This window comes from Aethina tumida, chromosome 2 (genome assembly GCF_024364675.1).
Source record: "Aethina tumida isolate Nest 87 chromosome 2, icAetTumi1.1, whole genome shotgun sequence".
NCBI lineage: Eukaryota > Metazoa > Arthropoda > Insecta > Coleoptera > Nitidulidae > Aethina > Aethina tumida.
The window spans coordinates 19,133,027-19,159,930 of NC_065436.1; the positions used below are offsets into that span (position 1 = coordinate 19,133,027).

General features: G+C 26.2%; 1 protein-coding gene across 1 annotated transcript in view; it reads left to right on the forward strand.

Moving 5' to 3' along the window:
* Nucleotides 1-13,574: 13,574 nt before the first annotated feature.
* Nucleotides 13,575-26,904, forward strand: part of LOC109601021 (homeobox protein araucan) — a 72,020-nt gene continuing 58,690 nt past the window's right edge. Inside the window, exon 1 of the mRNA XM_020017223.2 lies at nucleotides 13,575-14,657. Within this exon, the coding sequence (XP_019872782.2) occupies nucleotides 14,442-14,657 (216 nt within the window). The 5' untranslated portion in view covers nucleotides 13,575-14,441. The remainder of the gene's footprint in view (nucleotides 14,658-26,904) is intronic.

Below are 26,904 nucleotides of genomic sequence, written 5' to 3' on the forward strand. Positions count from 1 at the left end.
GGGATAAATATTAGATATTTGTTTTTTGCGAAACATTTCAATAAGGTTTGCTCTGACTATTACTTCGTAAATTTGTGAAAACTATTATATACATTTGGGTTAATTCAGGTGTGCAAAACACGAAAATCATATTGACTTTTTTCCTGTGTGGTGTATTGTTTCATTTGCAGAATTGGAAAAACATTTAGGTGCGTAATATTTGAAGAGTATATTATGTTAGTTTAAGAATTAATACCATTTTAAGGTACATTGATTACTATTAAGGACGTATTATAAATAGTGTTCATTTTACTCACATATTTTTATTGTTGTTTATGAATTTATTATGGGCACAACTAAAAATGAAATAAACCAAATCAGATGCGTCGCGTATTGTTTCTGGGCATCGCGTCAATGTTTCTGATTGGCCGACGCTTAGATGCCAAGTGTCAAGATTGTTCGAGGTTGCCAAATGTATTCGATTTTCGGACCATCTGTGCTTCACAGGTTTTTTTTGTCGCAACCGTTGTTTACAGCAAATGCGTTCATATTTTTAAAGAAAGAAGAAGGGTAAATATTAGATATTTGATGTTTGCCAAATATTCCGATGAGGTGTGCACTGACAATTATAATTTTTCTTTTAGTTTCGTGTTATATTTAAGCATTTCGTACATTTGTGTTAATTATTTATCGAATATTTAGATCAGTTAATTACACTTTGAATTATCACCTTAAAGTAGAAAATAATATTACTTTAATGCAGGATTTTTTGAAAATTTGAGGATCATGGTATGTTTTATTAATTTTATTTAAGTTACTTTAGGAATTAATTCGTTTTTGTGACACATCCAAATTATTACTACTGTTCTAAACAACATTTACATTTTTCTCATTTAAATCGACAATTTAAATAAAATAAATGCATATTTGTCTATATAAAGAATTTAAAGAAATTTTAAATTAATTTGAATTAATTAATGAATATAGTGCAATCACAAAAACCACTCTTTTTCAGATAAATTGGTGGACAGTACACATGTGAATTTTACAAGATTCTAATAAGAATAAGAGGCGCCCGCAGATTTAATTGAGGTTTTCCAATTTTTTTTTTATTGTCTATACAGAGAAACATTTAACAGTCGACAACTGCCGATTTTAACAATTTTGTATGTGCACTGACTTTTTTATTCGAAATAAAATTCCAATTTTGCATTTGTCCCTGCACGAGTGAAAGAGAAGGAAATATGTTTATGAGTGTTCAACAAGGATGAAAGACTCGTGCCGTCTAAGTAGGCGGTGCATTTTTAACATTCGGCGCAATAAATTTGTTTGTTACCTAAAATTGCAGTTTTGGAGTGAAGAACGGGGTAAATATTAGATTAGATATTTGATGTTTGCGAAACATTTGAATTAGATGTGCACTGACAATTATTTATTGTCTTATATTTGTGTAATTTATTTAAGGCATATTTCAATTGGTATTGATTACACTCTTAATTACACTTTTAGAGTGAAAATTAAAAACTGTGTAAAATACGAAAACTTTAGTGACTTCTTTCCAGTATGGTGTTCTACTCCATTTGATTGATTTGTGTGATTTTAATGAAGAATTTGAAAATAATTCAGGTGCGTAATATTTGAACAGTTTACTAGGTTAGTTTAAGAATTCATTCCATTTTACATTGATATTATTATTATTAACAATATATTCTTGTATTGCTTACTTTAATATGTAAAATAAATAGTGAACATTTTTACTTACATATTTTTATAGTTGTTTATGAATTTGTTATGGATACAACTAAAACATCAAAAAAATAAAGCCATGTGCATCGCGTATTGTTTCTAAACATTATAACAATGTTTCTGATTGGTCTGTTCTACGCTTAGTTGCCAAGATTTTCTAGGCTTAGTTGCCAAATGGAGTTCGGTTTGCGATTCACGAGTTTTGTGTAGTGACGGTTGTTTTCGCCAAATGCATTTAAAATTTTAGAGAGAGGGGAGGGGGCAAATATTATATTCTTGATGTTTGAGAAATATTTCAACGAGGTATGCATTGACAATCATAATTTTTTTTTTCTCTTTTTTTAGTTTCATGTTTTATTTAAGTATTTCGTATTTTTGTATTATTTATTTATTTCAGTTAATTACACCTTGAAATGTACTTCCTTAAAAAGAAAAATAACAACATATTTTTGCATATATTCAAGCTATTTAAATAGAATGTTTCATTTGACTGATTTGTGTTTCTTCAACGCAAGATTTTTTGAAAATTTGAAGAATTATATTATTGTACTAAATGTACATTTTTATCATTTAAATCAATAGTTTAAATTTAAACTAATTTAAATTATTGATTTAAAACAATTGTAACAATTAAAATATAGAATTTTTACTCTTAAATATTAAACAACCGAATATCAAATCAAATGAACCGAATCAATATTTTTTCATATATATTTTTTAGACGTGATGAAGGACTTGTCTTGGTCAGTTGAAAAAAAAAATCAAAATTTCTTAGAAAAAAGTTAGCTTTAAATTTGAACAATACTGATTTTCAAAAATATGACAAATAATGACAACAACGATATTTTTCGATTTTTTATGAAATGAAATCATAGAGAAAAAATAATTTTAAATTTTAAAAAGGTTTAAACTTTAAACGAGTCAAGTTCTTCATCACAAAATAGAGCATTTAAAAAAAATGTATATAAATATTGATTTTTATGATATAAAAATTGTTCAAAATTTTCAAAAATTCATAAAAAATTGAGAATTTACGTCATCGACAATTTATTTTAATGTGATATATTTTATGAACTTTTTGAAAAAAATAAGCATATTGTAAAAAAAAAATTATTACCTAAAAAAACAGAATTTTTCAAAATTTAAAATAAATTTTTCTCTAAGATATCATATTTTTTTACATATTCATTAATGGAAATATTTTGTGTCTTCGATTTTTCATAGCCAAAAATAGGCGCAATTCTAAACAATCACCATATATTTATATAATTTACTGTTTATTACATTTATAATTATTTTTAATTTTTTAATATATTCTTATGAGTTCGCTCGAGTTCATTCATGAACGGTCCATGTTAACAATTTTGTATTTGGACCTGAGATGTTCTGACAAAGACGATATTGGCCTTCATTTGATATAAAATTTAGATTTTAATACTGTTGATAAATAAGTTGAGCTATTTTTTACAGTTTATTCCCTAGCCTACGTAATTAAAAAATTAAATTAGAATATATATATTTTTTTTATGAAATTTAGTAATATATCCATTTCAAGTGGTATTTCATCCATTGGTGTAGTTAAATTTGTTATAAAATTTGCTAATATGATTTCCTCAATTTTGGTGTATAAAAAATTACTCAGTTGGTTTTGCTTTTAATCTAAAACAAATGACATTTTATCCATAAATACATATTTTCATGCTTTACAATTGAAAAAAAAGTTTATTAAAAGTAGGGCGAAAAATACAAATTTTATGAGGATCCCCGGCTTTTAAATGGGCAACACTGTGTATAATATATTCAACTCACTGTTTTATTAAATAATGTCAATATATTTGTTTCTTGTGGTGGTCTTATTAGATATAGATATGTTAGTATACTTTTCCAAATATCGATGGGTCAAATTTCGAAAGTAAGTTCCATATATGAAATAGTAAGGCATAGTTTGTGCAAAACAATACAAGAATACCTATAGAATACAAATAAGTTACGTTATATATTTAAATTAGTTGTTTTACTTATATGTAAATTAAACACTAGATGCTATTTTATTTTATCAATTTGTCAATTGAATAAATAACGCTTTTGCTACAAGATTTAATTATTTATCCTTAGTAATGTTAGCAAATTCACCTTTTATATGGCAATTATAATCCTCTATCACGATATAAACGTAGAATAAAGGGGGAGGAGACAATAGACTCATTCAATAATGACATTTCTAAGACTCATTAATAAATATTACCAAAAAACATGCAAACATAATTATATATACAATTTTGAGAAAAAAATGTACAAAGATGGAAAATATGCTCAATAAAACCAGGTGTCCATTTAAAATACAACCCTATATTCGGTTATTAAACTTCTTCTTACATTGCCAAATATTTTGAATTTCTGAAGAGTAGTGTAAAAATGCAAAATTATGGTAATGGCACTATATACTTCAGCTTGTTTTTTATTATCTGGTCTATAAATATCCAAAATAGTCACACACAACTCAACCGTCGTGCAGAGGAAAAGGAAATAACTCAGTTTTTTTAATGTAAAACCCTTAAGTATAAATCGAAGTAAAAATAAATTTCCTGAAACATATCGAGTTCAGTTATTGCGGGACAAATTTTCACATGCGCCGACCATGACGAGTACTTACCGTACCTTTAAGTGAGTACCTGCGTTCGATTTTTCAAGAAAGCGCATTAGTCATAAATTAATTACGCGCACTTCCTTCGAATGACCCGCTGAATTAAACAAACACGACAATTACATTAAATGTCAAGTAGTTTTTCTAGTTTTTCCGATGCTTTCGAGACACTTCCCCGAGTAAGCGACGATGTCACGCGTACAGAACAATGGTTAATTGCGGCCCATTAAATGCCGGTTTTATCTAAATTATTCGCGTTTCAAAAACAACCTGGAATTGTTAATCGTGGAGGTAATTAGATTTCCAATGATTTACTGCTGATTGTTTTGATGGGTCAAATGGAAAACACAATAGTATGGAAATGAGTATATTAACACTACTTCCATTGGTAACTTTCCACAGCGAATAAAAGAAACAAGATCTTATTTTATAAATTTGTTAGTAACATTTTCGATATTTTCAGATTCAAAATTTACAGTATTGGCAGAAAATAGAGCAACTTTTTAAAAGTTCAATTAATTTTTGTCCTGGTTAATATGTTCAAAAAAATATATATTAAAAATTAACTTCCCTGATAAACTTGTGCTATCTTTGTGTCTTATTTTGTTGTTCAATATCTCCCATAAGTTTTCAATGGAGTTTAGATCGGGAAATTGACATGGTCCCCTCATATATAATATTTTGAAGGGTGCTCCGGGTCATTGTCTTGTTGTAAATAATGTTTTAGTGGTATATTTTTATCTGAATCAGTACCATGTTGTTTCTCAATATTTTTTTATACATAAAGATAATTTCTTTCCACGAGGCATAATATTAACTCAGTTTAATTCGATGTATACTACATAAAGTATTTGAAAAGTTGCTCTAGTTTCTGTCAATACTGTACATCTTCCTTGACCTTAAATGTTAACACTTAATAAAGCCATTACAATGACAAAATATGCAAAAACCGTTACAAAAACATCAAAATAGAAAATATTCGAATAGGCATAAATTTTGGAAAGTCTCACTATTTAGTATAGAAATCAAATGTCAAAAGGTCACAAGTCACCTGAATTGGAATTTCGGAGATTTATTGATGTGACTTTAATGATCCCGTTGAAAAATGCTTAAACGTAGATTGATGAATTTGTGGTATTTGAATAACAAATAGTTGTGTCTTCTAAATTATACATTCTTCTGTAATAAAAACGGCGTATAGTATGCAAGTGTTTTTATTACTTTGAAATTTTAACAATGGGAATACAGTTATAGAATTAAAAAATGCATTAAAGTGACACGAACAAATTCTCCTGTCCTCAGACATCGGCATTCCTGTTTTCTATTGGAAACAAATATTTTAACAGTTCAAACCCAAACAATATTCGAAGAATGTCTATGACTAATTAGTTTGATCATAGAATTCTTCTTATAGTTTAATACTTTACATAACACAGAAACACCGTTTATAATACCGGGTGGTCTAAAGTACTAGTTTCATAATGTAAAACGTTGAAAACGTCGACATTGTTGATGAAATTGGAACTAAAACTAGTTCACCTCGTCTGTTATAACTATGCCATAAAAATATGGTTATTGTTATGTTCTTTTCACGTAATGCTTGTTTTTCTGGATTTAATTCGGTAATTAAAACACGGTATCAGTTGCGTAAATTGTTACCAGAATTATATAAATAAATACTAGGAAAATATTAAAATAATAATACGTCAATAAGTCAACTTATTTAAAATTATAATTTTCCACAAAAAATAATCTATTATTATACTATAATTCAATTAATCTAACCATTTACGAATTGTTTTTAAAAGACAATCGATAGGAACGTAGTCAAGGTTTTTATTATTTAAAGTGTTTCAATTATTTCATGTTTACTTCGTTCATGGCTCAATGACGACCACTTGCGTAAAACCAAAAAGTGGAAATATTGAAATATTACCACATTTCTAAATGGGACGTGTAATTTTGATGGCACAAGTTTACAACAATTCTTTAAAATCATTACAACAACGCAAATAAACGTATTAGATATGCTTACAAAATCGTCATGAATTTTTTTATGAACTCGTCGTTTTATTGTTTGGGTAAAATTGAATTAGTACCGACGTTATCAGACATGTTTTGGAAAGCTTTCGTAAAATATCATCAATTGTTCGCACAAAATGAAACAGAAAAAAATACGTATCATTGATTTTATAAACAGGATACATGTTCCTGCGTTTGAAAACGTTTCAAAAAGCGGTAATTGTAAAAATCGCATGCACAATATCTATTTTATTCTCTGCTACATGACAGTTTTTTTATGAGAAATAATTGTATGCAATTATAAAGAAAAATTACATTCACCGTGCCAATTAACAATAAACCATCTGCATTGTGTATAGGTTATTATTAAAACCGGGCAATAACTATGGAAGTTATCATGCAATTTAGCCAGTTTCATTATTTACGGTTACAATACTGGGATTTATCTTTTTCATTGTCGTTCAACATTTGTTTAATTTAATCTTTCAAAATTTTACTCACACTTTAAGTATATACATATTGAATATGTTTTTTTATATTTTTCTAGTATTTAGAATTACAACCAAATTTTTATGAATCATCTAATTTTAATATTAGTAAAATAAGGAATATAATGACCTCTTTAGTTAAAAGATATATTTAAGGATATAAAAATATCAATTTGAATATTTTTTGTTTAATAAACCTTGTCAATTAAAAAAAAAAATATATTACATATATTTTGTTGACTTTTTATTTATACAGGCTCTAAAATTGTTTATATTTCGAATAAAATTTACTTTCAGAAAAAATTCCAAGAAATGATTTTACCAAAAAATCAAACAAAGAAATCTTTTTAGGGGGTGTAACTAATTTTTAATGACCAGTCTAATGAATATTCTTTTGTTGATACCAAAAATGAATTTTTCAACTTAACTTGGTAATAAGACAATTAATTTATTCCGTCACTTAACTAATTATATATGAACAAAATATTTTATTATATAATTAAAATTATAATTATCACAGTATATACTTTCTATAATTTTCATTTTGTACCTAAATCAAAAAATTACATATATTTTGTTGACTTTTTATTTATACGGGCTCTAAAATTGTTTATATTTCGAATTAAATTTACTTTCAGAAAATAATTCTAAAAAATGATTTTACCAAAAAATCAAACAAAGAAATATTTTTAGGGGGTGTAATTAATTTTTAACGACCAGTCTAATTTTCAACTTAACTTGGTAATATGACAATTAATTTATTCCATCACTAACTAATTATATATGAATAGAATATTTTATATTTTATTATATAAATAAAATTATAATTATTACAGTATACACTTTCTACACTTTTTATTTTGTACCTAAATCAAAATAATAATTATTATATTATTAATAACATTAAAAATATTATTAAATAATTTATTCATAACAACTCAACAAAAATATTGTTCATAGGTACCTTTTGTTCATTATAATCAACTATAAATGGCCAAACATATTAAACAAGGTATATACAACGGTCATTTGAAATTAAATTTCACCACTCTTCAAATAATAATCATAATTCATCTAAATTTGATGATCTTTGGAGTTTTAATTGGGACTTCGTATCATTTCATAAGTTTTTAATTGGACTTAGATCAGGATTTTACAATGGTCTGTCGAGTACTTTAAGATGATTATGTTTTAATCAATTTTGAACATCTTTTGACACATTTTTTGGATAATTATTATGCGTAAAATCCACGTAACTGATAAATTATCGTTGGTAAATGGTTTTATTACACCCCTCTTGATATCTCTGTACATGAAATGGTACATGTTACCAATAATTTTCTTAATGATATTAAACCAAGAATGGAACATCCAACCATTCAACACCGTATTTCAAAGTTTTTTGTAGTGCAGGGTCCAAACTTATTTACTTGAAAGATGTCGAACGTATTGTTCTCTTCACCAAAACTCAGGAACATGCCTTATTTGGATATTCTCAATGGTTTCTTTACTGAAGTACATTCTTGCTAGTTACCCATTCAGTCGACTTCAGATTAATTTACTAGGTACACTAATGTTTAATGACTTAATTAATTCATTTTTGATTTGCTTAGTAGATAAGAAACAATTTCGTTTACTCATTCCTTCAATTTTTGTGTCTATAAAAGAAGACTTTTTTATTGCATTTTCAAATGTGTTATTTCATATTTGTGAATAACATTATAAACCATTTTTTGAAAGTATATTAAGGCTTTAGCGACGTTATCAATATTTAGACCTTGATTTTACATATTAATTATTATTTTTACGTGGTGCTATGCATTGTAGTTCTATGTCACCCTGTATATCTATTGTTTATTTGGCCAACTAAATTAGTTGTGTGCATAATGTTAAAGTAATACCTCCGTCGTTTTTAAGATGTGTGACAAAAAAAGCAAATAAACATACTGAACATTGAAAAAGATATAGATAATGTCATGCCAAAACTAAAACCAATTCAGATTGATGTTTCATGTATTATAAGTTTCTATAATCCTTTAATAAAACGGTCAAGTGAATCACCCTATATATGTATATATGAAAAAACATTTAACAAGATTTTTTTTATTCAAAAATGACAAACAAAAAACTAAATAAAAAATTACTCGCAGATGAACAAAAAGCATTGAAATGTACACCCTTGTAAAAAGCCATACAACTCCAACAAAAAGCAAGAACAAAAGTCTGGCTTGTGTTTGAACGTAATTGATTAATTTTTTTAGGTGAGTCATGTGGCATTTTTCGCCAGTATCAAACAAAATCGAGGGCTTGTCGTCTGGACGCAATAACTCAAAACGAACTAAATGCAAATGAAACATTCATAATTACAAGTTATTATAAACTTCTTTTTATTACATACAGACAAAATTTTATATCGCATTAAACATCCTGTCTACAGGTTAATTAAGTCTTTATATTGCAAATATATGCTACGGATTATTACATTATTAAGAGAAACACACGGGACTTTTATAATTATAAAGTTTTTTTGATTTATGATTAATATAAAACGGACGCGATCCGGCGTTTAATTTCGGAGACGTATGATTCCCGCATAATAAAACTGTTTATTTTGCCGGCTGTAAACGAGTGGGAAATTAAGAAAAATTGCTCCGATTTATATGCATGTATTCGGGGATTAAGTTGGGTTCTCTGAAAATTTCGTCGAAATGTTGTAGTAATCCAATTTTATCTTGTCGTATCTTTCGGGCTACAATCTCATTTAATAAAATTATTTGGGGTAATTATTTCTTAAATTGAAATGAGGAACAGAAACAATAAGGAGAACGTTCATTATCTAAGGAACATTTTAATAAATTGTATGCAGCGTATCCACGATATCAATTTCGAGGTAATGATCGTACGTTATTGATAGTGGCAAATTGAAAGGCTTTTAATAAAACAGCATTTAGTTTTAAATAATCGAAGGAAGAAGCATCTGAACCATGCCACGTATAATTAGTAACGGTTTGTGGTTGACTTAAATGCCAATCTTGAAAACCATCTAGACAATATTTCGATCTTCCTGTAAACGCGCCGCACTGTGATCGATTGATAACATTCTCATCAATTTCTTGCATAATCATTAAACCACAAATACAACCCCCCATTTTCTTTAGAAATTCAAAACTTTACTTAAATTTTTACACATTATTATATAAATAGTACATACAGTGAAACACTTCTATTTTTACGTTTTGAATCTCGATTTACAAAAATATCGTCGGTCATCGTAACTGAAAAATATTCAAAATATTGATGATTTTGGAATATATATAATTTCTAATATTCTTCTACAATCTTGCTCAAAGATTAATAGAAGAAAATAGCAAGAGAATTATTTTTACTGTAGAAAAGACTATTTCAATTAAAAACCTCAAATAGGAATTAAAAATTCGAATTCATGAGTGAACAAGGATCGTTTTTAAAATAAAATGTAGATGTGTTCGTGAAAGTATGGGTTACATGTAAAATGTGCACTACTGTAATTTACTGTTGACACTATAGAGCCAATTAAGCATTCATTGTAAGTAACTTTTATCGTTTTTTGTTGTAGGAAAATTAATTTGCGGAAAAGTATTCATTTGTTACATTATTTTACATTATAATTATTAAATTAAACAAAAATTAGACAAACAGAAGTTTAATTAGTTTAATAATAATATCCTAACGTTAATTTTTGTCAGATTCAATTCAACACTACTTATCAAACATTATAAATAATGTCTGCCAAATCTTTAACATTATACTTCATATTTATATATTGTAAATTGTCAGTCTAATACATAATTTAATTAAATTTCTATTTTAAATGTGGTACAGTTCAGATGCTAGAAATTATTTATTATTATTTTTTAGTTGTATTCAAAAATTGAGTAGTCATAAATATGAAATTTTTTAATTCATTGAAAATTTTATGCTGCAATTAATAGCTAATATAATTTTTTAATAAAGTCGAATAAAATTAATAAAAAAATCTGTCGTTAAGCTTTACTAAGGGACTCTTAAAGCTAAATCTTTTTAGTAACTTTTATCTAATCGAATCGAATATTTCGTTTTTTCTTTTAAAACAATTGAGTAAATTTTCAATGAATTTTTGGAACATATTAAAAATATAATAAAATGACTTACAATAAAAAGGATAGTTGTCTATTTGACGAAAATAAACTATGAAAACTAACGGATTCTTGGAAATATGCAGATATATAACAAATTATTTAATACTAAAATTAGTATCTAATTTATACAGTAATGCTTTATAAAGTAATTTTTTTAAAGACAGTTATTTTTATTCAATGAAAAATCTAATTTTTTATATTTCTTTTATAGCACTCTCAAAATAGTTGGAAAATTACTTCAAGACTACCAGTATTTTTTTATTGTGGTTAAAATGATTAAAAATTACTATTTTGACTGTTATCAGTAATTCCAAACGGAATTTTGATATGATTTCTTCTGAAATATCTATGAAAACTGATATTTGATAGATTTAGAAAAATTATAATTATTTGGGTAAATAAAAGGTGAAAAATCTAAAAATTTCGAGATAATATGGGTCGGCGCAACTTTTTTGTATCAAATAATTGAATTAAAAATAATTATATTATAAAAAATAATAATATAATTATATTATAAAAAATAGTTTTTAGTTATTGTATAAAAAAAAATTGTATTTTTTACTGTTTGTGTAAGTACATAAAATATAATTATACCAAAAAAGAATATGCATATTAACCCACTAGTTTTGGATTTTTTTGAAAAGGTAGCAAAACTAAATAGTTTCTAATTGTTTTTTCTAAAAGTTTTTATTGCATTGAAATTTTTGTTTTGTATTAGTGAATACATTAGATTTAAATCCTTTAAACCAATATTTAACTGATTTTGATGGGTGCTTTGGAACATTTGAATACTGTAAAAACCATCTTAAACATATTTTCAACTTTCAAGCTTGTTCAATAATTCCTTCAATCTACAAACTCAGGCGAAGCTCAATCCTAAACCATGCTACCTACCTTCTACAGTACGTCCAGAGTTTGTGAAATCCTTCAATAGTTGTACTTTTCATTCATAAAATGGCGTTGAATTTCATATATTTTTATCAAAATAAAGCTGTCTTCCAACACTGTTTAGTCTCCAGCTATTCTTGCAGATTCACTCTATTGTATAAATTCGAAAATTGTGAAATTACAGAACTTTTACCCATTTTCTCATAACTTTAAAACATTTCTAAGTTTTTTGATTTGAACCAAAGGTTTTAAAGTTACAATATTAACAACAACAATACATATTACCAACAGTTCAGAATTTTTTACTATATTTAATGCTGCACATTTTACATGGAGTTTTATTTACTTTTATTTTAAGAATGAATAATCTGCCATATTTATAAATTTCAAAACCTTATAATATTATATATATATATATATATATATATATATATATATATATATATATATATATATATGGTAGGTACTAATAATTATTTATTTCTTTCCAATTCAAAAATAGATGAGATACTAAAAGTGAATTCTTTTGTAGATATATTGACACTTTAATACCTATCTTTTGTAGAAAATAGTTTCAGTGTGGTACTGGACAATTTGACAACTTCAGTTTTATGGTAAAATTTAATTAGTTTGGCAACACTGGTTTTTATTTGAGATCGACATTTCATTCAATGAGGGGGGACGTTTTACTATCTCACTATATATGTTAAATTAAACTAATTATTTTAATAAAAGAAACAAATATAACTGGACACATTCCATTTTTTGTATGGGATAAAAGTGGTTCACAATATTTAGAAATAAAAATCATTTAATTTTTAAAATTAAATTCTAAATTTTACTTATTTCTATTGTAAATTTCTATAAATTAGACAAAAATTTCTTATTGGATTGACAGCATTCAGTAAATTTTTGGGTTAGTTGCTTTACTTGTGAACAGTTTCATTAAGAATATGTATAAATGTAAAAAAGGCTCAAATTAGCGAGTTAATTCTCGCTAGTAACAACAGTTTTTAGTGGTAATTCCATTAATAATTATGGATTTAGAATTTATTTTAATTTTCATTAAAATATAGTCTGAAATAGTCATTTCAACTGTATCTTGGAATGGGTATCATGGGTAATTTTCAATTTTAAAAAGAAATTCTAAAATTTACTTATTTTTATTATAAAATTGTATAAATTAGACAAAAATTTCTTATTGGTTTTACACCATTTAGTAAATTTTTGGGTGAGTTTAATTAAAAATATGTATAAATGTAAAAAAGGCACAAATTTAATTATGGAGTTAACTTTTGATTGTGGTCCTGCTATTAACAACAGTTTTTTAGTGGTAATTCCATTGATAATTATGGGTTTAAAATTTATTTTAATCTTCATTAAAATGTAGTCTGAAATAGTCATTTCAACTGTATCATGGAATGGGTATCATGGGTAATTTTCAATTTTAAAAAGAAATTCTAAAATTACTTATTTTTATTATAAAATTGTATAAATTAGACAAAAATTTCTTATTGGTTTTACACCATTTAGTAAATTTTTGGGTGAGTTTAATTAAAAATATGTATAAATGTAAAAAAGGCTCAAATTTAATTATGGAGTTAACTTTTGAATGTGGTCCTGCTATTAACAACAGTTTTTTAGTGGTAATTCCATTGATAATTATGGGTTTAAAATTTATTTTAATCTTCATTAAAATGTTGTCAGAGATAGTCATTTGTTTATTCAACTGTATCGTGGAAACAACATATAGTCATACTTGTACATACAGCGTGGGTCACAGAAAAAAACAGTGGAAACCAGGAAGTGGGGAAACCTTGGGGAGTTGTCCACCGAGTCGTGTGACGCGGGGTATCGCAGAGCCTCGCACGGCGACGACCACTTGTCACCCGGCGAACGCGGACGCCGCGGAAAAAAACCAAACGGCCGGAACACGCGTTTTTTTTTTCGTTCGTTTCGACAATTAGCCGACCGACGCGCCGTCCAATGAGATCGCTCGTCGGTCCGCGGCCGCCTAATTATAACAGTGTTCGGGGGGTTGGTACGGTGCACCGCGCGGCCCCGGTGGGGGAAAGGGGGGGCGTACTCCGGCGTCGACCTCACGCAGTCTCCCGTCCGTGCCCGTGTGCCGAGCCCGCCAAACCGTACTCACACACACACACACATTGTTGCACCGGACACCCGTGCGCTGGATGCGGCCGCCGATTCACCTGAGAACGCCGCGCTCCAAAACTGTCCACGGCCGACGACGCGACCGACGCCGCCGACTGTTGCTCTCAGCCGTCGCGAGTGTGCATTAGTATGTGGAGCGGCGCTCCGCGAACATCCGACGACGACCAGCCAGGACTGCCAGGACCCAGCGACCGCCACCTGTAGAACGGACACACCGGCCCGTTTTTGTTCTGTTGTGCATTTGTGTGTCTGTGCGGCACGCGGCCATCGTCGTCCACCCCCCCGACTCAGTCTCGACGATTTTTCGTATTTGTTTCGCGGGTGCGTCTTTGATTTTCCGTCGTCATGGAGGACGGCTGGGACTCGCATGTGTCGCCCCTGATAATGGGCGTGGGGATGGATATGCAGGACATTCAGGGGGAGCACCACATGGGCCAGCACCCGCACCAGGACATGGGACACGGCGATATGAACGGTCAGGATTTGGAGCAGGAGATCGTGCACGAGATGCGTGGACACCAGGATAATATGGGTTCGTCGCAGGATTATTATTCACACCAGGTAACGTACTGTTTAGGATTAGTGTTCGTGCTGGCGGCGAAGACTTCAATGATAGATCAGGCACTGAAATATTTCATTCTTTCTTATTGGTGTCGACATCATTGCCGTTTCAGTCATTCCTATATTTTATTACCACGTTGTAAAAATAATATTTTATAAATTGAATGTGCGGGTTTGATAATCAAAATTTATTACCCTATTTATTAATTTAATATTCATGCCGCCATTATGTTTCCGCCATATTTAAGATCTATATTTCTATTTAATTCTAAATTTAATATCATAATTCAGTTCTGAAAACTAATAATATATATATATATATATATATGTTTCAAAATTAAACCTATATTTACGAATATTAAATTTAGATTGTCATATATTTAAACATAAATCTATTCTATTGATCTATTTTAATAGATAAAAAAATTAACCTTTAGTATTTATTATAATTTAGTTTTTCTTTTTAAATAAACAGTTTTTAACAAAATTAATATCTTATAAATTATCAAAAAAAAAAATGACAAATAAAAATTAGACATAGACAATAATAATATTTCATTTTTTCTAGTCTAATATTAAATTTATATAATGTGTAATATATTTAAATAAAAAATAAAGGAACTCTCTGGTTTAAGATTCTATTGTAATTAATAAAAAAAATTAATAAACTTCTATTATTTAAATAAATAAAAATAGAGAAAGTTCATTTTCATTTTTTTGTATTATAAAATATATTAAATAAGTAAAATTATAGTAGGAACAATATTATATTATATTATTATATAAAGGTTTTTAAACTAAACCATTTAAATAAATAATTGATAAACATTTTTAATTAAATCAACCATAAAAAAGATAAATATTAAGCAGTTTTTAGTTTTGGTGGTCACTGAAAAAAATTTTAAATTAAATTTTATAACAAATGTACAGGATAATTCAAAAATGGCCCAAAAATCATGACACGACACATCAAAAGTAGAATTGATTTTATAAGAGTTTCTAATTAATATGGCATACTATGATATATATATATATATATAGTATATATTAGGAATGTGTGTAAATAAAAGAAATAATAATATTTCGTTTTTTCTTGTCTAAGATTAAATTTATATAGTTTGTAACATATTTAAATAAAAAATAAAGGAACTCGCTGGTTTAAGATTTTATTTTAATTAATATTAATAAATTTCTACTATTTATAATAGAATATAGTATAGTTTTTTTTTTTTAATTTGAACATTTTTAACTACATTATTGCCTTAATTTATAAACAATTTTTAGATATATAGGAAAATATAGAGATAATTTTTATTTTTTATTTTATAAAATATATTAAATAAATTAAAATAGTCTTTAAATTATTATTTAAAGATTATTAAATTAAGGACATTTAAATAAATCAATCTTATAGTAAGAAAATATATTTTTATTTAGATATATAGTATCCAGGTATATATCATTAAGCAGTTTCTAGTTTTGTTGGTCACTGAAGAAAAAAAGTACAATTTTTAAATTAAATTTTATAACAAATGTATAGATTACTTTAAAAATGACCCAACAAATGATGATTAAGGAAGGATTTTTCATCTATTATCTATCAAAAGAATTGTAGTTTATTATGGCCAAACTGGTAAAATAAACTAACAAAGTATTAAATTCCATGTTATGGTAATATTAACATCAACAATTCAAGAATTAATATTTGAAGATTCTACTAAGAAAAACAACAATACTTGTAGTAATAGAATTTAAATTTACTTTTTTGATTGTAAATATAATTGTCATTAACTTATTACTGTTGTTTTTTATTCTGTTAAAATTTTTGTTAATTTTTTAGTGTTTTTCATAATATTTCGTATCAACTGTAATATTATAATACCCAAAGAAAAATGAGGCAACAATCAAAAACATTCACCATTTGTTTAGTAAATAAATATGGGACATATTTTTTATACATATTTTTAAAGGTACAAAGGTTCTTTCAAGATGTTCCCATCCTTTGTTTGTCCCATTTTGGAACCTCTTGTATAATGGTTATTTTTGATTATCTTTAAAAATATACTACTTTTTATTCAATGAACTGGATAAAATGTAAAAATAAATAATATATATATATATATATATATATATATATATATATATATATATGTATAAGTTATTTTATACGTGTTAAACATTTGATATAGTAAGAAACATTCACCATTTTTTTAAAATAAAGCACTGATATACATAGTACACATTGTAAAATAAATTAAATTGAATATTTACATATCATTTATAATAATTTATGTATGTGTAATTTTATTATGAAAATGCAAAATATATCTTAATAATTAAATTGCCCACATTTATATGTATAAGTAGGTACTGATAACAAAGATAAACATGATCATTAATTGTTAGAATTTATTTGAATTCTTGTTTAACAAACTATAATAATTTATGTTTTCTATACCACTACTTTACTTTAAACAATTCATAAAATTACATAATCATTACTTGTAATTATTTAAGTTTTAAATAGTTTACATGTACATATTTTATCACGTTTGATCTTCCAAAATTTATGTACCACAATAAAAGATATTTAATTTATTTATTTATTTTAATATATCCAAAACGTGAATGTGAAAACTAAATTATTCATTTCGTAAATTCAATAATTTATACACATTTGTGATAATGGTTTTATTCTTCTCAAATTCTCACCTCATCCGTCGCAAGGAAACCACATTTATCCACAAAATGAACTATCAAATAAATATATTTGAATAAGATAATTCCCAAATCCGCATCAATTTATTTTATTGAACTTGTTTTAATATGCCGGTTAATTGAATTTAAATTCATTATATGTATATTTAACGAGCCCAATTTTATAATTATTCAAATCAGTTTTGATTATCATTAATATTTAATGCGCCTATCAGGAATATATTATTTATTTATAGACTTCTATTCAATTAATACATTGAACATCAATATCTCCCTTCGACTGGTTTAATTTGTTCAAATTATTAGATTAAATTAGAACTGTACAGTCTGTGGAAATGTGTTTTTTAAATCGATTAATTCAATGAGATCGTTATGTAAATATTCGGTTTGGCAGCCCACGATCCTGAGCTAGGCGAAAAGTAAAAGTCATGCTTAAAACAAAAACTAATTAAAATTACTAATGGATTTACACCGGGTGGTCAAAATTAAAATTGATTCAATTATAATATCGGAATATTAAATATTCAAATTAAACCACCATTGTTTCAAGTTAGAGTTGATATGTGGGCAAATCTTTGGTGATGGATTATTTGCATTTTTTTCAGTTACAGTTTCGAAACGCTTCAAAATCTATTCCGACGTCCGAAAGAATCGGTGCAATGTAAAAATAAAATGGGCGTTTTTGATATTCACAAATAAAAATAGCGTTAACATATTAGCCGATCGGCAGATTCGGACAGATAAGTAGGTGTTACAAAACCCATTTTTCGTTTTATTCTATTTAAAAATGTGCCATTGTCGAAAGGGAATGTGCTTGGCTCCGCAGAACCACCATCAATCACTTTTTATTGCAGTGGAAATGTACTTTTCACTGTCCAAACATATTCATTCCCGCTTTTGTTTTATTACATCGCAAATATTTAATTAAAAGAATGACAATACGAATACAATTTTTGGATTTTAAAAACACCATTAAAAGTATAATTTATGTTCGCCCGTATTTAACATGTTTTTGCATAATATCCAATTTAATTATGTACTTATGTATTTCGTATAATGGATATTTAATTTGCAACAAAATAATTGAGATTAATTATTGCTTGTAATCCTTTTGACTCTCAATGGTTAACATGTTCATATTTTCACACCGTTGACACGTATTAAACCGCTTTTGCAAAAGCTACTCCGTTTGCTTTATTATTTAGTTCTAGGTTATTATTATAATTTGGAACGTTCATGTGACCAGTTTTATTTGTGTATAATTTGTTGACAGCAAGACTTTCAACATTGACACCTTTTGATTTTTTTTATTAATATTTATTACAAATTATTTCAAACATTTTCTGAAATTACTTTGTTTTAGTATTTTTAATTAATTTCTTATAACATTTAAATATTGAAATTGTTAAATATTTCAAAATCCGCAAATTATTTATATAATATTATAGTTATATTCTTTGAAAATGATTATTTTAGTAGCTCCTTAAAGATTTATTACTTAATTTACGTATTTTTAACACGACTTCTTATGATTGGAAGAGGCCAAAAAATAAATAAACAAGATCTCATAAACATATTTTATGATTTAATTTTAAACTTATGTGTCGACAGTTAGTTATATAAATTGTGTAGTATATGAGTAGCAGATTAAGTTTTATTTTATGTGAATTTTGAGTTGATATACTTATTTTAAAAATTTCCTGTGAATGTTAAACATTATTAAATAATTAGACGTTTAAATAAAAAATTATTTTTATCTTTTTATTTCATTAAAATCAATTTTGTATAAAAAAAATATTTTTGATTTCGGGATTAAATGAAAAAAATCGAGATTAAGTTATTTTTCCGTATCTTTATTTATTTATTTATTTATTTATTTGTGAACATGAAATGAGCTAAGCTTCAATTATATTATTTGCTTCTTCTAAGTTATCGATTGGCTGATATTTCATATTAAATATTCAAATGTACAACTGTACAAAAGTACACTTAAATGTTTAAGTTAATATTGATGCTTAATATGAAAATCTTTTCTTATATTCAATATTTGAATAATTAAACATTAAATATATATTTCTTGTATCAATCCACTCAATATATTTTAATAACAATTTTTATTTGTTCTCTATTAAATGAGATTCTGGACATAAAATAAACTAAATATTTTATGAGGATAAGCTTAGAGCTTTTATTAGCTCTGTCATTTTCAAATATGTAAATCTACATTGAATTGGTTAAGATTAAACGCAAAAAATTGTAATTAAAATAGTGTAAATACACAATTTGTTTAATTTTTTTAATATTTAATAAAAACAATTTTTTAATTTTTTATGATTTAATAGTCCTCCCATTTTAAGTATTGTTTAGACGTGAATAAAAGCTGAGAAACGTTTCGACTTAAAAGAATTAGTCTAATTTATGTCATAAAACAATTGATTTAGAATAAATCGTATATTTTAGAAAGGCTTTAGAACTTTTATTGGCTATTAATATTTAATTTGTGAATTTTAATTCATATGAAAATACAGTAAATATAAAATAAATCATATATTTTAAGGAGATAAACTTTAGAGCTTTTATTGCCTTCGACTTTTTCAGTATTGTTTAAATCTACATTGAATTGATAGATTACAGAATTAAACGAAAAAAAGTATTGTCTAGTCCATAAGTTTTAACAGTGGATATACCATAGAATAAATATATTTTAGGGAGGCAAGCTTTTGAGCTTTTATTGGCTTGGTCTTTTTTTTTATGTGTAAATCTACATTGAATTGATTATGAGTAAACGAAAATAGGTAATTAGTATTTAATTTGTGAATTTTATTTAATATTTAATCTAAACTCTTCTAATATTTAGATTGTTTTAATAATTTACTTTTAAATTTCTTTTAGTAAGAAAGTTTTAACTTGAAATTACATAAATTTAAAATATTATTTTTCAGATTATTTTATTTTTTAGGTTATTAAGGTTTTATTTTATAAACTAAATATATAATTCTGTATTAAAAAGTGATTTTTCATACCTTTGCGTGTTTATTTTCTAATTTATATTGCATAAATATTTCATGAAAAATAAAATAAAAATATTATGAAAGCTTTAATTACTATATTTATAAATGGCATTCGAGTCTTGATATAATGGTGTAGGACTATTAACAAAATTGTTAATAATTTATTTACTTTTTTGTTATCACACAATAGCGTTTAGTTATATTTAAATATTTTGTCACACTGTTGTCACATGTGTATTTAATTTGTAAATTTTATTTAATATTTAATCTAAACTCTTCTAATTCTAATATTTAGATTTTTTTAATAATTTACTTTTAAATTTCTTTTTGTAAGAAAGTTTTAACGGAAACTTCACAAAAAACTTGAAATTACATAAATTTAAAATATTTTCTTGCCTTATTAATTTATTTTTTAGGTTAGGTTAGGTTTTTTAGGCTTTATTTTATAAATTAAATATATAATTCTGTATTAAAAAGTGATTTTTCATACCTTTGCGTGTTTATTTTCTAATTTAGATTGCATAAATATTTCATAAAAAATAAAATAAAAATATTATGAGAGCTTTAATTACCATATTTATAAATGGCATTCGAGTCTTGATATAATGGTGTAGGACTATTAACAAAATTGTTAATAATTTATTTACTTATTTGTTATCAATGTTACAATAGCTTTTAGTTAAATTTAAATATTTTGTCACACTGTTGTCACATGTGTATTTGATTTGTAAATTTTATTTAATATTTAATCTAAACTCTTCTAATTCTAATATTTAGATTTTTTTAATAATTTACTTTTAAATTTCATTTTGTAAGAAAGTTAACGAAATCTTCACAAAAAACTTGAAGTATAATATTTAATGTAAATGTTTTCTTGGACGAAAATAAATTAAATTTATGAAACATTTCTGCATTATATTACAATTTTAAGAACTTATTTTTCATATTTCGAAATATTAATTTATTTTACTATATTAACATGTATTATATATTATATTATATCAAATTATATTTTTTAAACATTGTACCAAGAAAAGAATTTAGTTTGAAGACAAAACTATAAAATATTCAAGTAATTTAAAATTTTTAAGAGATAAATATATAGGTGATTATTAGTACGAGGTAATTAAACCCGTTTAATCAACACACATCCATTATCCTGGCTACCGTTTCCTGCCCACACAATATAATCAATGATCCTTTCTAATTATGACAAATTCTATGTCCAGCCGGTCGCGTGTTCCGCAAACATCGCTTACCACGATCACTTTTGTGTATTGTCTCCTCTAATCATCGGAACACACATGTAGATCCCATCCGATAGCACCCCGCAAGGGACGCGTACAATTCATCATCCGTCCTTGCGTTTCGTTCGTCGCTTTTTTCTCGTTCGCGTCGTTTCGCTGACGCGGCCGTACCGAAAGGCAATTTTCACTTGCCTAAAAGGCCTTTATATCTGATCCGGTTGGTCCACGCGATTCCCGTGTTCCGTACGGCCCGAATGTTTAGGTTTTAGGGGTTTGATTTGTTCCGTGCCGGCTTAATTGCGGACACATTTCTTGATTGTTTCTGGAATTATGGTTTCATTGCGTTTTAATCTGTTTACGTGTGTTAACGTCGCATTCCTCGCTCACAATTAGACGAACATTCACGGAAATTGTGGATGTTATGGAATGTACCTACAACTTGTTTTTATTACAAGTACAAATTAGTGAAAATTGTATCGATATATTTCTTGCTACTGTTTTGTTTTATATCGTACCGCTGAATATTTTTCATAAGGAAACATACTATTTAAAATTACAGTAACTTAATATTCTGTCAAATATAATAAATTGATAGATTGAAGTGAGATTAATCATCATAAAAAATAGTTTTTATTTACTTACCAATTAAAATAATAGAGTTGTGTTGGTATTCACAATATATATTTTATATATTTATAATCATCAAAATTTGAACTTTAGGTATATTTACCTTTTATCCCAATTAAAAGTACTGTCGCAAATACATCGAATTAATAGCTTTTAGTTACCATATACTTAAGTCATTTTATGTCTGATTTGACACATGTGTTGGTGATTTATTAAAAGTTAATTCACAATAAAATTTTAATTTGCAATTGTCAAACAAATTTATTGGTATTGTAAAACAAAATAATTGTAGTAATAATTTATTTGATTTTATTACTATTAATTAATACTCTACAATTGATTTTTATAGGTTAAAAAAACGTTAAATATTAAATTGACACATGAAGTAGTTATTTAATTTACACATCCTCCACTTAAATTATTTCAAATATTTTAAACCCTTAATTATTGGCCCTAAGAAGTTTGTCAGTTTCTCAATTTTTTCCTATTTTCCAACAGCATTCAATTAAGTTTTACCTTTGTTGTTTTATAAATCGAATACTCTATAAATCTATATTATATTGTGGTATTTGTTCATTTCGTTGCTTGCATATATTCCAATTTATATTGGATTACTTTTATTTGCATAAATATTTAATAAAAAACACAATAAAAATTTTTAATTTTTTGTATATTTACCTTTAACGCTAATTAAGTACTGTCGCAAATACGTCGAATTAATAGCTTTTAGTTATACTTAAAACTCATTTTAACACACATTTGACACATGTGTTGGTGATTTATTAAAAGTTAATTCGCAATAAAATTTTAATTTACGATTGTCAAACAAATTTATTGGTATTTTAAAATAAAATAATTAGTAATCATTTATTTGACTCGTCAAATATTAATTAATACCTTCCAATTTACTTTTTATAGGTTAAAAAGAGCCTTTTTATATGCTAATATTAAAAAGTTTTTAACATTTCAAATGTTTTACACACTTAATGTGATAATATATATTAAAATATATATAATGTTAAAAATTTTTCAGATTATTTCATTTTTCAGGTTATTAAGGTTTTATTTTATAAATTAAATATATAATTCTGTATTAAATAGTGATTGTTCATACCTTTGCGTGTTTATTTTCCAATTTAGATTGCATAAATATTTCATAAAAAATAAAATAAAAATATTATGAGAGTTTTAATTACCATATTTATAAATGGCATTCGAGTCTCGATATAATGGTGTAGGACTATTAACAAAATTGTTAATAATTTATTTACTTATTTGTTATCAACAATAGCTTTTAGTTATATTTAAATATTTTATCACACTGTTGCCACATGTGTAGAAGATTTGCAAAAAGTTAATTCGTAATAAAATTTTAATTGACCATTGTCGACCAAATTTACTGGTTTTGAAAAAAAAAAATTATTAATAATAATTCATTTGGCTTGTCAAATATTAAGTAATAAACTACACTTTACTTTTTTTAAGTTTTGTATGCTAAATATTAAATTTATATATGTGAATGACATATTTTTCTTTATAAATCAAATAGTATATAAAAATATCATTAACATTCTAAATTTTTGGCTTTAATTCATTTTAATATGAGTTTTTTTTTCCAAATATAATAATAAATTAGAGCGTGCTTATTTGCTTGTTTTTGAAAATCCCCATTTATTATTAAAATTTATTCTTATTTCATTTCAATTTAGAACTGTGACACATTTTGTTGAACTTATAAATTAAAAATTATGTGCTTTATAAATCAATTACTATATAATTGTATATTGTGCACATAATTATATATTTAATAAAAATTTACTAAAATTGATTATTGGTTTCTATTGATACGTTTTCATAAAACATAAACAGTATCATTCACATTTTAAATTTTTGGCTTTGAAGCAATTGCAAAGAGGCAGATGTTGTTCCTAAAAGGTCTATAAATTACTCACAAGAAACATCTAATTATTGTTAAATTGTTTTTAAAAAAATCTATAAGCAAAAACCAAATTTACTCTTTATAAAACTATTGTAATCAGCAAGTGATATTACTGTAAAATTATTTTGATACGAGTATAATTACTTTTATCAAATATTGATTGGAAATGAAGATCAATAAACAGAATATAAAATTTTGATTTTGAAATTGTTCAAATTATCCCAGAAAAGGTTTCCAAATATAGTAATAAATTAGAAGGTTCTTATTTGTTTGTTTTTAAAAATCATCATTTATTATTAAAATTTTCGTCGATCTTTTAAATTAAAATTTTAATGCTACAAGTGTTCGTTAAATGTTAAATGCTTCGAAAATTTAAAGAAATCTCCCTTAGAAAATGTTGTTAAAATATTCATATTAACCTAGTTTGAATAGTTGTCGTACTTATTTTATCGCAAACATGACAAGTTTTACAGTATGTTTAGAATTTTTACAAAGTTAATCAATACTTTATCTGACTTATTTCAAGAATGTTAATCAATTTTATTTATGGTTTAGTGTCATGTGATATTTTGCACAATTAAAACATTACTTATATATGGTTTGAATATTTGCTATTATCGTGTCCAGAACAGGATTTACCCACATACACAAGGTTAACATTAAGTGTAAATTTTTATTGGAATCACCCTTATATTTTTGTACAAGTTATTCCTTCTATTCCGAAGCAAATGTGTTTTCACTTATATATAGGCTTATTTCTTTGTATAAAAATAGTATCAAATTAAATTCTAACTAATTAAATAGTAAATTTTGATAATATAGAAATGTAGAAGAGAAATACATTTAGTAAATAATAAAGTAATAACTATTTATGTATTGAAGGAATAACTAAAATAGTTGTCAATAATTTAATAAAGGAAGTTATGTAAAAAACATCGGTACAATGATAATACTTACTTATTGACTTCAATTTTGCCAATGGTAGGTGGATTTTTGGACTAGTCCTAATAAAAGCTTTGCTGAATTATTCATAAACAAAGGATAATTGCACAATATCCTTGATAGTCAAATAATCCAAAGTAATGGGTCTATTGTATAAAAGTAGCTACGACAACATTTGAATGGATAAAAGTAGTCATAAACGTTATCCTCCATTAAAACCATCCCCTTCGACCCTCCGACTCGGTTCCTTCACCGCGTACTTTTCGGTGGACACGCGATCCGTCCAGCTCAGAAATCTGAATCCGAAACGGCCAATCGGGCCGTTGTGGATGGCGTTTTATCGTGTCAAACGCGGAATATTAATCGATTCACACTGGGGCGAACATCACGCGATATCGCGCCCACTAATTTATGGCCGACGGATGGAGACATATTGGAATGTGACGATTGCGCTACGTAAATAGCGTCGTTGAAATGCCCAGAAAAATGCCCGTAACGACTTGCTTTTCATCGGGCTATGCGCTGGATTTTGTGGTAGATTTTTTTCGGCGATTCGACATGTGATTTAAGGGTTTGGACAGGGTCTTAATGGCTGCTTACTTCCTGGAAAAATTATTATTAATGGGTCCATAAAAATAACTTGAATATTTTAACGCAAGACTTACCTCCCGAAAATATTCAAAGGCGCACGAAAAAAGCTACTGAAATTTTATTGGTGTGGTAAACGATTATAGTTTTATTCTAATCAAACCTACGTGTACCGAAATAATGACAATTCCGATTAGATTAATGAACATTTGTCTAAAATATAATATGAAACATTTCAGTGTATTCATTAGAATTTCAATGCTGTTTTAAATATTACAATATACTATACTACTAATATTTGTTGTTTAATAAACACATATCAATTAAAATGAAAATGTTATGAACTTAAATTACTAAAGGTTGCCAACATGTATAAAATATGTCAGCGAGTCAATACAATTTGAATGTAAACAGAAGTGTATTAAAAGCCATTTGACACAGTTAATTGATTATAAATATCTAATGAAATACTCAATTAAATAAATTTGATTTATTAATGCTGCACATTTTATTATTTTGATACAATCGATACAAACAGTGGTAATATTGTTATCATTTCTTATTTATTTTAAAATATATAAATACTAAAGTAGACGTCGTTTAAATGATTTAATTTAATTAAGAAATTTAGTAAAAGTTAGAACGTTTTTTGTGACTAAGGGAACTTGACACCGTTTACATAAATTCTTTTGTTTATTGGAATAAATTTTGTTTAAATATAATAAAAATTTTATATTTGGTAATAAATGTCTCAAAAAAGTTTATACGAAAAATTATTAGCATATACAATATTGGCAGAAAGTGTATATGCACATCTAATTTAATTTATAACGTGCAAAAAAAAAAATAAAATTGGAAGACCAAAAACCAACAGGTTTTAGGATAAACAAATTTTATCCTACTTCAAAATAGATTCTTTCCTGAGTTCCAGTAAAATAAAAGGTCTACTGGGCCTTCTCCATCGAATGGAGGGTATTATGGATCGTTTTATGTATAAAGAAATATTGAGGAACAATATGGCACCGTACTCGGACTAAAATATGCCACTAAAACATTAATTTCAACAGGATAATAACCGGAAGCACCCTTCAAAATATTTGAAGCAGCGATTTTTAAGGGAAACAATTAATACTATGAATTTGCCACCTCAATCTCCCGATCTATTGAAAACTTAT